Source organism: Lynx rufus, unplaced genomic scaffold (genome assembly GCF_022079265.1).
Source record: "Lynx rufus isolate CCGP_SWC_20201006 ecotype Redwood Valley unplaced genomic scaffold, mLynRuf1.p SCAF_7, whole genome shotgun sequence".
Classification (NCBI taxonomy): domain Eukaryota; kingdom Metazoa; phylum Chordata; class Mammalia; order Carnivora; family Felidae; genus Lynx; species Lynx rufus.
In genome coordinates this window covers 115,633,102-115,645,510 of record NW_025814889.1, presented here as the reverse complement: position 1 = coordinate 115,645,510, position 12,409 = coordinate 115,633,102, and the positions used below count along the sequence as shown (strand labels likewise).

The window sequence follows — 12,409 nt, the reverse complement described above, 5'->3', positions numbered from 1 at the left end:
CCCCCATGATCAGCACAAAACTAGGGTCTGACCTGCAAGCCCGGGTTGGCTCTACTACTCCTATTCTCGGTGAACCTTCCTCCTCCCGCAGTCTTGGATGGTGCCCGTTTCTCAACAGCAACTTGACAGTGTTCCTGAAATGAAGAACATCCCTTCAACATCCAAACAGATGGGAAATTTAGAGTTTGAAACAAACACAAAAGACAGACTGGGACTGGGCGGTCACAAACACTTATTTCTGGTTCAACCTTGTAATACCAAAAATGGCACTTTACCTGGTTTGTCTTGTAATCAGATGGGTCACAAGCTGTGAAGGGGTGGATACACTTTCTCTCACTTTTACACCAAGCACAGTCAGTTCCAATACACGCTGGGCATCTGGCAACACGGAAAACCAACTTAATTCCAAATCTTTAGGAAAATGTTCATGCCCTAGAATTTCCCTCCGTGATGCAGGGTGCAAGCATTTAAAAGAAGAAAGAAGAAGAAAAAATCCCTGGACAGAGTAGGATGAACCCAGGGGAGGGAGGACAGTCCTTTGAGGATAGAGCACCGACTTTGTGCCCTGCTCTGGGCAGCCCTCAGGGCTGATGGACTGTCATGACACCTTTGGGGGTGTTGCCATGGAAACCTGAAGCCAGGGTCACCTGCTGTGCTGGTGGATAACAGGAACCCACTGGCTCTGTTTCTGAATCCAGTTCTGCTATTTGTCTGCCCTCAGGTAAGTTTCCCCTCTGGAGACTCACCTTCCCCGCCCTGCCCTCACTCCCTAGAGCTGTAACTAACACCCCCACTGCCTGGAAGGTGCGAGACCAAAAGTGTCACCTGGCAAGCGGAGGGAATGGGGTGCCAGTGTTGGCTTTTTAACCAAATTAAGGAAGAACTGTGTCTACTCATCAAATAATCTATCATGTGAGGATAACAGTAGAGGACTTGAAAAGCATGTTGTAGAAAATCAGAGTTGAAGGAACAATAAAAACAGACTCTGAGGTTGGTCTGGAAACACAGCCATGGGAGGCCAGGGGAAGACTTGGCCTGGGACAGTGAGAGGGCCAGTGTAGGGAGAGGAGACACCATTCATATTTCACAGATTCTTCAAGAAATGTCAAAGCATTCGGAGCTTCTGACCTATAGAAACTGCAGACTCATGGGAGTGTTTATCCAGGCACCTAAGTGAGCTAGAAGCAGGCTTGTGATTTTAATTCCCATCGCGGCCCCTTAGGTGCGAGTATACTAAGTGTAATGTACTAAGTGTTGTACTAAGGGACCAGGTACTCAAGGAAAGGGCACACTCACCCTCTGGGGAGCTGTGGGTCTGAGGTCTGGTTCTTAATTACCTAACTGTGGGCCCCAGGGCAAGTCACTTCCTTCCGCCTGGCCTCTACACTGGGGATGGGGGACCCGCTTTACGTTTCAACTCTCTTTGAACGATACATTTTTTTGTTAACTCTCCCCCTCTTTTCCTATTTTCACAGACTTCTGAGGCTTTCTGTATCAAGTTTGCTCCCCCCGACCCCCGCTATATTCATTCAGTTTATTTGTTAGAAACAACTGAACTCAGTCCCTCTTTCAGAGTACCCCAGGGTAAAGATGAGGTCCAGAGGCCCCTGTTTGGATAGCTGTAGAGTGGCCCTCCAACCCAGTTTTGAGTCTGAGTTCATTTTCCCCATGGCAACAATGGTTCCCAGGCCAAAAGAAACATTCAATACCCACATAGTTGGTCAATCAAACCACTGAACGAGCTATAGAATCACTAATAACACGGCTTCCCGTTGTTTCCATGGGAACCTCCATCCCACCTTTCAACTGGAAAATCATGCATCTGAGAAACACATTTCCTCCCTGTCTTGTCTCTGCTTGAGAAGCAAGGAGTGAGGCGTGGCCCTAAATCAGGGGAGGTACACAGCCCAACAGGGCAAAAGGTGGCACAAAAAAGTGGGGGAACAGAGCTAACATGTTCTTTTTAATTTTAAATGTTTTATTTATTTTTGAGAGAGAGCAAGCGAGGGGGGAAGGGACAGAGATCACGACCCGACTGAAGTTAGATGCTCAATGGACTGAGCCACCCAGGTGCCCCAAACATGTTCTTTCGATGAAAGAGAGTTCATCTTGACCTTCTCCTTGATGATTTCCCTGGTCTCATGCTCACACCCTCTCCCCTGACTCAAATTCCCAAAGCCATTCGGCTCAGGGGGGAACATAGCGCCCCTTCTGCTGTATTTTCTTCAGAGTGCCTGTCCGTCTGGGGAAAACGCATTTCCCTGTCGGTAGCAACACTTAAGCACAGTTGTTTGCTCCTTAGCTGCTTCACCTTACTTATTAGGGCTTGAACGAGCCGGCTTATTAGCTCAGGGGCCCTCCGATCTCCCCCTTCTATCTCCCATCAGGCCATGCTCCAAAAGGCACTTTAGAAAGTTCTACTCCGCAAAAGAGTTCTTTAGGAAATGGAGGCGTAAAGCATATAAATAAATTAAAACCAATGAGAGAATACTTAAATTTCAAATAAAATCTTACTCTCTGAATGATGAGCAGTTGGTAAAGTTGAATCTTTTTGATAAATGCCAAGAACCGGAGGAGAACGTCACGTTGACAGCTAAAACATCTGGAGCAAAGGGGGAAAAAAAATGTCAATTATGGTGGCGTCCCGCTATCGTCAAGCAAAGCTGTAAATGCAAAAAATAAATATTTTTGCCTCCTTTGCATAGAGGGTGGGGGGGGTGCCAGCTGTTTGCTAACATTTCAATCAGTATGTGGTTCCTTCCCGTGGGCCATTCACGTCAGGCAGCCCAAGCGCACAGCACAAGCCTCCAAACAGACCCGGGCCCACCTTGTGTTCCAAGCCTCCCACGGATAATCACTAGGAAAAAAGCCATTTTACAGCCCATTTACATCTCATACTCTCCCCGGGATCACTATCTCAGCTTGCAATTGGCCACAGCATAAGAATAAAACAAGTCACCAAGCAAGAACTGCCTAGAACACGATAACCAGAAATGTTAGAGAGCAAATCCTGTACCTTCAGCAAAATCCACGCTACCAACCTTTGCCTAACAAACCCTAAGCGTGGTTCCCATGGGCTGGGATCCATGATCCGCTTGGAGTCAACTGTCACCAGATCAACCATCAGAGTTGTCTTATTTGCTTTTGAAAACGTACTCATTGGCTAGAACACCCTCAAGAGGATAGAGAAACAAGAAAGATAAAAACCGTGCTGAATCAGCATTAGAGAAACGTCCTATTTCCTGTAGGTCTTTAACTTACATATTCTATCCAAGGTGGTTCCCAAACCCAGCTGTGTATCAGAATCACTTGAGAAATTGATGAAAATAGAGATTCCAGAGCCACGCTTCTAGAGGTTCTGATGTAACACACCTGGGGAGTACCTGGGACTCTGTGGTTGGCAATGTTCCCCATGACATGATCGGTAGACAGCCAGGTTTGGGTGCCGCAGCCTGGACAGCACCTCTCAAAGCCTACTGCACCCAAGCACAGCGCTCAGTGAGGTTTTCACTGTCCTCCATCTTGGGACAATATCATCTTCCTTTTATGAGTTAATGGAGACCAAGGACGATACTTTAAAAATGAAGGCTTTCCTTGATAAAATAAGAAGTGGCCTAAGTTTGTTGGCATCCTTACTTTCCTTACTGAAATTTTATTAGTGTGTGATTCCCAAAGTCTGGGAAGATACTTCTCTACGGCAGTAAAATTCATGCTAAAAGCCAGGATGCCACATCGAATTCTGCTCACGTTAAGTGATTACATGTGAAGTGTGATAACCCTCTGTTGTAAAGACAAGGAGGTTTGGAGGGTTGGCATGACCTCTCAGCAAGAGCATTTGCACAGCCACTTGTAAATGTTAGTAGAATGGACATATGGACGGTAAGCCTGAGAGACTCCCAGCGAAAATACGTTCCAGTGTTCAATGATGAACACCAGGAAAAGTTGTAATTTTCTTCGTGTCAGCTACACACAAAACACTACTGGGAAATATCAGAAGGAAACTAATATATTTGATCTCTGCTCTGGTAGCATTTACAGTTATTCAGGAAGACATAGAGTGAATTAGGTGAAAAAAAAAAAAAAACCCAACAATGATAGGACAGACAAGGAAACATCCCGTGAGAGTGGTCTGAGTTCCATGCAGCACCTGGCTACCAAGACGGGGGTGACTGTGGGGACCTCAGAGGGTGCCAGAAATACCGTGGATTGTTATGAAGGAGGTGACATTCCCTCCCATGTTTCAAAGCAGAAGGGCAATAGGATATGATGAAAGGGGTGAGGGCAGAGACAGAGGTTTGGCAATGACCACTGACCGGCTGAGCGCAAGAGGTGGGAAGTGAGTTTGTTTGCCGGCTCAGAACATGCAAGGCATTCAAAGAAAAGGGCGGGCAAAGGTCGAGTGCGACTGATGGAGGCCCTAAAAGCAACCAACTTAGCTTTACCGGGTGATCTCCGATACTTGGAAAGCAGATTTTACACATGAGCAAGAGCTGCATTTTAATGAGCAAAATTAACTAGAAGCGTATCACAAAGGCTGCACAGTGTAAACAAAGAAAAGTGGAGAATTGGAATCATTTTCCAAGCAATTCAATCCCAAACCAGCACTATGAACCCAGTGGCTGAGATTTGTAAGCTTGGGTCTCTGGTCTGGCACACTAAACTCCCTTTGGAGGGATTGGGGATTAACTGAGTGACACCAGCTCTCCTCTCCACTGTAATGTTCACCCATTTTAGGAGACCTGCACCAATAACGTGACCTTACTTCTAGTGTTTCTTGCCCACAGGGATTCGTGAATCCTCAGTGTGTCCACTTTAGCCCCCCACCATCTCTGGAATCTACCAATTTCTCTACACCCCGCTTGACTCTGTGCCAGCCCTCACTGTCACCCTCACCCGGATCACTGCAACAGCTTTTCTTCTATCTGCTTTTTCAGAACCCTCTCCTTCCCTCCTCCAGCCATCCTCCACTTTGGCCATCCATTTTAATTTTTTAAATGTTTTTTTTTTTTTTTTTTTGAGAGAGAGAGAGAGAGAGAGAGAGAGAGAGAGAGAGAGATCGAGCACACAAGCAGGGGAGGGGCAGAGAGAGAGGGAGACAGAGAATCCCAAGCAGGCTCCGCACTCTGAGCACAGAGCCCAACACGGGGCTCAATCTCCCAAACCATAAGATCATCACCTGAGCCAAAATCAAGAGCTGGACACTTAACCAATTGAGCCATCCAGGCGCCCTGGGATCCATTTTCTATCACTCTGCTCTCTACCTCTCCCTACCCCATTTGCCTTAACCATATAGAGCCTCTTTTGGCTCCTCAAACAAAGCCTTTTCTCTCTTTCTAACCATCACACTAGTTGGTCTCTGCCTGGAATACTCTTCCCCCTTTCCTTTGGCTCAACTCTACTCATCTTCCAGGAAGCTTTCCTTGTCCCCTCAGCGACCCTCCAGGTTCAGTTAGGTGCCCTTTTCCTGTGCTTCCCATGGTTCTGTACATCCCCTGCATTTACACACTACGCTGTAATGAGCCCTTTGTCTGTCTTTACTCCAATAGGCTACAAATACTGTGAGTAAGGGCCACGTCTATCTTGTTTGGTCACTGTATCCCTGGCACCCAGCACAGTGCCCGACGCATCGTAGATATTCAATAAATACTTCCTTTCTGCATGAATGCAATCATCTTAAGATGATAGAACATTGGTTGTTCTCTTTTCTCATCTCACCAAGGGCATTCCCAGCCTCTCAGATCTCTGAATTATCTGAACCATTTGGGTAGGGTCAGTCCAATGGTCTCCAGCTTCTCCACTCTCCCATCCAGCATACCCTGCTCTGTCATTCTCCAGTCACACGTCAGAGTGGGATCCTGGAATCATGGGATGAGGTAGGGCAGAGGTGAGCAAAACCGAGGGGAGAGCAGGAGGTAAGCAGACAGCAAGTCTTCTAAAGGGTGGGAATATATAAATCCCCTGACATTCAACTTGCTTCCTGGGCAATCTGAACTCAGGAGGTTCTCTTGCCTTCCTCACTTTCAAACAAAAAAAGAGCAGGGTCCACTTACCTTTGTAGGTTGCTCTGGTGGGCATGTTGCAGGTACAGACCCTGCCCGGCGGACTTCTACCCTTGCAGAGCTCCCTGCCCGTGTCCAAGTTCTTCATCACGCACTTCCACTCCGACCGTTTCGGAGGGAGGCTTCCGACCACAGTCACTGTAGTCTGTGTGGGGAAGAAGATAATTCAGGAACCACGTCATTGTTCTTGTTCCCTCTCCATCCATCCTAGAGCTTCAAGTGAACTCGCCCTCTGACATGCCAGAGAAAGAGAATCTCTCAGCGGATGTAAAGAAAGAGACGCTTTATCGACTATTTGATTTGCCCTTTAGTGAATCACATATTCATATTCTTGGACCACTTTTTGGCTCTGTGTATATTTTTCTTATCATTTTTAAGAGCTCTCTGTATAGTATAAGATATTAATCCTTATCTGTCTTATTTCTGACACATGTTTTCTCCTAATCTACTGTTTGTCTTGCAACTTGTATGGTATCTTTTACTCCACATGACATGTTTTTATGTAATCAAAGCAGCGTTTTTGTCTTGGTTATAAAGTTATTCTCAAATTTTAGCTTGTAGACAAATATGAAATTGTTTCGCCATCTTTGTTTTGTTTGTTAAACTTATATATGTAATCTATCTGGAATTTATTTTTGTATATAGTATGAGGTAAGGGTCCAAACTTTATTTTCATCCAGATGGTTAATCAGCTATGTCATAACCATTTACTTAAAAAAAATACCCTCCTTTTCCCACTGAACTGAAATACCACTTCTGTCATATATTAAATTACCCTATATCTGGAATCTATTTCTGAATTCTGCTCTGTTTCAACTATCTATTGATTTACTTCTATTACAATGTCAAGCTTTTACTACTGTGACTTTAAATATATTTAACATCAGAAAAGGCAAACCTTTACTTATTTAGCTTTAATTTCCCAATTTCCTTAGCATCTCCTAGACATTATTCTTCCACAGAAACTTTAAGATTATTTTATTCAAATGGGGTGAGGAGCTTATGAGTTTAACTGGAATTGTACTAACCACATGCATCAATTTCGGGAGGTCTTATGTATTTGTGGTATTAAGTAGTCCCATCCAACACATGATTTTTTGTTTTTTTAATTTGCTTCTGTTTGGTCCAGGGTTTATTTAAGAGAATATCTTGATTTCCCAGGGACTAAGTTACATTTTTCATTTCTTTATTTCTTCCTGGTAATGTTACTATAGTTAAAGAAGGTGATCTACGAAATCTACTTTTATTTTATTTTTATTTAAAAAAATTTTTTTAATGTTTATTTATTTTTGAGACAGAGAGAGACATAGCATGAACAGGGGAGGGTCAGAGAGAGAGGGAGACACAGAATCTGAAACAGGCTCCAGGCTCCGAGCTGTCAGCACAGAGCCTGACGCGGGGCTCGAACTCACGGTACGCGAGATCATGACCTGGGCTGAAGTCGGATGCTCAACCGACTGAGCCACCCAGGCGCCCCCGAAATCTACTTTTAACACTAAGGTTTTATTTGTGATCAAACATATGATTAAAGTTTTGGGGCGGGAGGCTGTGTGTGTGTGTGCACACAAATGGACACAAAAAGAAAATCTTGAAATTTCCCCTAAAGCAACTTTTTCCCAAATGAATTATCTAAAGAAACAAGGCAGCCAGTTCTCATGTTGAAACAGGAAAATCATCCCACCACAAGAAAGACAATACTAATTACACGATGTGATAGAGGTGTTAATGTTATGGTGGTAATTATATGGCGATACATCAATGTATCAAACCAACCCGTTGTACATCTTAAACTTACACGATGTCGCATGCGATTATATTTCAGTTAAAAAAAAAAGAAAATGAAGGTCAGAAAAAAAAGGAAATTAAAGGAATCAATAGGCCAATGGTGGACCCCTTTTGCGTCAGGTGCAGGAAAGGGATCTGGTGGAAAGGTGAGCTAGCTAAGCATTAGGAAGACGGGAGCAGAGGAATTGGAAACCCTACTGCCTACCACGAAGAGCTACACTTCCGGACAGCCTGGGAGATGTCCATCTTCTGTTATACTTCTGACCTTCACCCAGACTTTCCGTACGGTCAGCTCAAACTCTGCTGTCTTGTCTTCAAATAAGCTTGCTATGTCTGTTTTAGTCCTGGGGTCACTGCCATCTTGCTATTTTCAAAACATTCTGTTTCTCAGCCATACAGTCTTGCTGGAGAAGGCAAGTTCTTATGAACCAGCTTCAACTGAACTAAAGTCCAACTACCTCTAGCAGACCTGAGCACGGGGACGAACTCCAATCCACTCCCACTAGCTCACCTGTAGCAAATGGCTGAGCTCTTATTCATGGTGCCTTCTTCAGCCCAGCATTTATATCCGCTCACATATCTTAGCATACGGTCACATCACCTACTATCCTGTATACATATAGGCCTTAAATTCATTTAATTGCTCAAACACTACAACAGAATCAGAATTTTTTTTGAAATCAGTTTCTCACCAGATTTAAAATTTCACATTTCCTTCCAGTTCTCACATAGTTTTTAGGTAACAGTAATCATCGCCTTTATTTATTCCATATTTATCAAGCTCTTAACATGTTCTGAATGTTGCATGTGGTGTTGAATACTTTAGTGAACCAAACAGCTATAGTCCCTGCCCTCAAAGAGCTTATAGTCTAGCAGAAATGTGGCTTCAGAAACCAGAGGGCCACAGGGTATGAAGAGATCATCAACAGACGATAGAAGCCCGGACCAAGATGGTACAGTGGAGACGGAAACCAATGACTGATTCAAGATATCCTTTAGAAGTCGCATGGGGCAGGACTGGAATTAGAGCATGTGGATAGGGAGGATTTTGGTTAGAAAAATGGAGGGGAGTACCCTGTACTGAAATGGAACACACAGAGGCAGGGGCAGACTTTGGGTGGAAAGTGTAAGCTTTCAATTTTGGATGTGTTTAGTTCAAGATACTTGTATAATGATGAAGAGGTGTGTCAAGTTAGATATGGGCCTGAAGCTCAGAGGAGCAATCTGGGCTAAAGATAAAGGAGACAAGAACATAGAGATGATATATAAAGCCATGGGAATGGATAAAATTATCTACAGACAAAGTATAGAGCTAAAGACAGGAACAACCCAAATGGGGTCTGAACTCCACTATTTAGAGTTAGGGAGAGAAGAAGCCAGCAAGGGAGGCTGAGGCATGGCCAAAGAGAAGGAGGAGAGCATGGATAGGGTATGCCGTGTGTGTGTGGGGGGGAGCGGGGGGGTGGTGGCAATGGAAGTGGGCATTTCAAGAACGCAGCCAACAGGCCAAGTAAGATGATGACTTACAGCGTCTACCGAATGGCTACAAGCAGTTCACTGGTGACCCCAGCAGGAACAGTCTCAGGGGAATATTGGAACAGAAGCCAGGTTGGAGTTGATCTTGAAAATAGCAAGTTTTTTCAAATGTAGTGAAAGAAGAGGACAGTCAGGAAGGTGAAGGTATTTTTGTGTGAGTGCGGGTTCCAGGCAAGTACAGAGAAATAGCTGATGCCTTGGCTTAATAAAGCCAACTTGGGAATCCTTACCAGGCGGACAGCTCCTTCTCCAGAAAAGCTGGATAAAGAGGGAAGGAAGACACAAAGAGTCAGATGAGACAAAAGTTTGAATGTCAATTAGCTAGTAACGTCCATGGGGCCAGGGAGCTCACTGCATTCTAGCAGGTTAACAGACCTTATTTTATTTAACCACTCCCCCTACTGCCAAAGAGATCGGTTCTTTCCAGGTTTCTCAGTCTACAAAAGCTACCGCAATGGCCTCTGCATTCTTTTGGTTTTCCTTCTTTCAAGTTACTTCTTCAGAATTTGAAGACTGGAATTAGTGCTTCAAGCAGAATGAATATACTTATGCCTTTGGAAACATCACAGCAAATTGCTCTCCAAAAAGGCTGTGCTAATTGGCATGGCCAACACTAGGTGTTAGCATATCTTATCATTTTAATTTGTATTTATTTGATAACTAGTGAGGTTGAACATATTTCCTTAACTATGCCTAACTCCCTAAACCTCCTCTTGTGAGAATATATGCTTCTTTCTGCCCACTTTTTTGGTGTCTTGGAGTTTTTTTTTAACTTCTCCTAGCTTTAATATCTTACAATTAATATTTTGCCTATTGCAAATGTTTTCCTGAAGTGTGTGCGTTAGTTATCTTTTTTATTGTATGGATTTTTTTTAAATGTCAAGTATATGAATATTTTTCTTTTGTTATTACATACTACATTGCTTCAGAGCTAAGAAAATTTTATTTCCAATTATCAGGTACTCCATTCTACTTTCTGGGTTTTTTTGTTTTGGCTTTTTATGTGGATTTCTTAGTTTAAATTTTACTTTTGTATTTAATTTAAAATGTGAATTATGTTTCCATATTTGAAGTCTATTATTTTAGTGCCTTTTGGGAAAAGTTCTTTTATTTCCTCTTATTTTATGATACCTGATCTTTACAATTTTTACATTTATTTCTGAGCTTTCTTGTCTATTCCTAGGATCTCCAGTCCTTTTTTTTTTAAAGATTTTTTTTTTAATTAGAGAGAGAGAGCGCACAAGAGCAGGGGGAAGGGGCGGTGGGGGGGGGGGGAGAGAGAGAGAGAAAAAGAGAGGGAGGGAGGGAGAATCTCAAGCAGGATCCACGCTCAGCGCAGAGCCCAACATGGGTCTTGATCCCATGACCCTGGGATCATGACCTACGCTGAAATCAAGAGTTGGACACTCAACCGAGTCACCCAGGTGCCCCTGTATTCCTACTTTTAAACAGAATCATGGGTTGAGTTATTATTGCTATGTATATGTTTATAATCATATGGAAATGGTCTAGCTTAAATAAATTTCTGTGTTTTCAAAATACATTTTGGATATTCTTGACCAGTTCATATTATTTCAGTTGACTTTTATATTACTTTTAAGAAAAAGTCTATTCAAATCTTCACTGGGATTACATGAAATCTAGAAACTAGGTTGAGGAAGAAATGACGTTTATGATAACTTCCTGCCCAGCAACATAGTATGTGTCTGGATATATTCAGGATGCTTGTTGTATCTTCCAAGAGAATGCTTTGTGTTTTTGTTTTATTTATGCTTATGTTTTTAATTGATGAAGTTAGTCATGAGTTATCAATAGCCTTGATAGACCACTGTCCCACTATCTAATTATTATTAGAAAGAATTGCTTAGGGGGCACCTGGGTGGCTCAGTTGGTTAAGTGCCTGACTCTTGATTTCAGCTCATGATCTCCTGGTTCGTGGGACTGAGCCCCACATCAGGCTCTGTGCTGACAGCGTGTAGCCTGCTTGGGATCCTCTCTCTTTCCCTCTCTCTCTCCCCCACTCATGAGCATACACACACTCTCTCTCTCAAACGGAATAAAAAAAACATTAAAAAAAAAAAGAAATTAAGGCAAGCTGTTGCATAGCCCAAATTGCTATTTTTTGGTAGTTGTCTTTAACATGTATCTCCTAGTAAAAGTGATTTTAAAATACAGGGTATATACCTCACTCTTTCAGTTGATGGCTGAGTATTTTGGTTGTTTTTAATGAATGAGACCTTTTACTAATGGACACTAACTCTTTTACCTCATGTACAGTAATCGATAGTTGAATGTTTATCGAACATTTGGCACTTTTATTTTACTTTCGTTTGAATCATTTTAAAAGCTACTCTGTTTAGGTTTCAAAGCTACACAACCACGGAAGATGAGCACATGGTGATATTTTTTATCTGCTCCGGTCCCATAGTTATTTCTATTACTTATTTCTTGTATTGCTGCACTAGACGCAACTTTGCACATGATGTTGGTTTTACCAGTGACAGTGGAACTCCTTGTTTTCGTTCTGCTTTGTAAAAGAATGTTTCCAGTGTCTCTCCTTTAGGAATCCTACTGCTGGTGGGAAATGCTTGCATGTCTATATATTTTCTGTTTTTATTAGTACAAACTGTTTTTACTGAACGTTAAAATCTCTTTATAGGTATACAAATAGTTTTACATAATGCAAAAATGGGATGTCATACATGCTTGTTTGTGTTTGTGTATGTGAGAATTTCATTTTTTCCCCCCTACTTGTCTTGGCCTTCCCTCTCCACCACCTCATCTGTCATGCCATCAGGAGAGCCCATGTTCACGACCTAGTAAGAATTCTTTTGTATTTTTCTCCATGCTCAAATAATCACATAGAGACATAAACATATATAGATTATGCTATATCAATAGCATATCATATATGCTATATACATCAATAGCATATATTGAGTTTGTGATCAATACAAGATCATGCTACACATACTTTTCTGCATCTTGCTGTTTTTGCTCAACAAAACCTCACGAAATCCCTCCAAGCC

General features: G+C 42.7%; 1 protein-coding gene across 1 annotated transcript in view; it reads right to left on the bottom strand.

Moving 5' to 3' along the window:
• The window catches only part of PLXNC1 (plexin C1), a 149,726-nt gene that overhangs the window by 76,140 nt on the left and 61,177 nt on the right, over positions 1 to 12,409 (bottom strand). Inside the window, 4 exon segments of the mRNA XM_047065087.1 lie at positions 33 to 134; positions 276 to 378; positions 2,515 to 2,602; positions 6,051 to 6,204. Coding sequence (XP_046921043.1) covers positions 33 to 134; positions 276 to 378; positions 2,515 to 2,602; positions 6,051 to 6,204 — 447 coding nt within the window.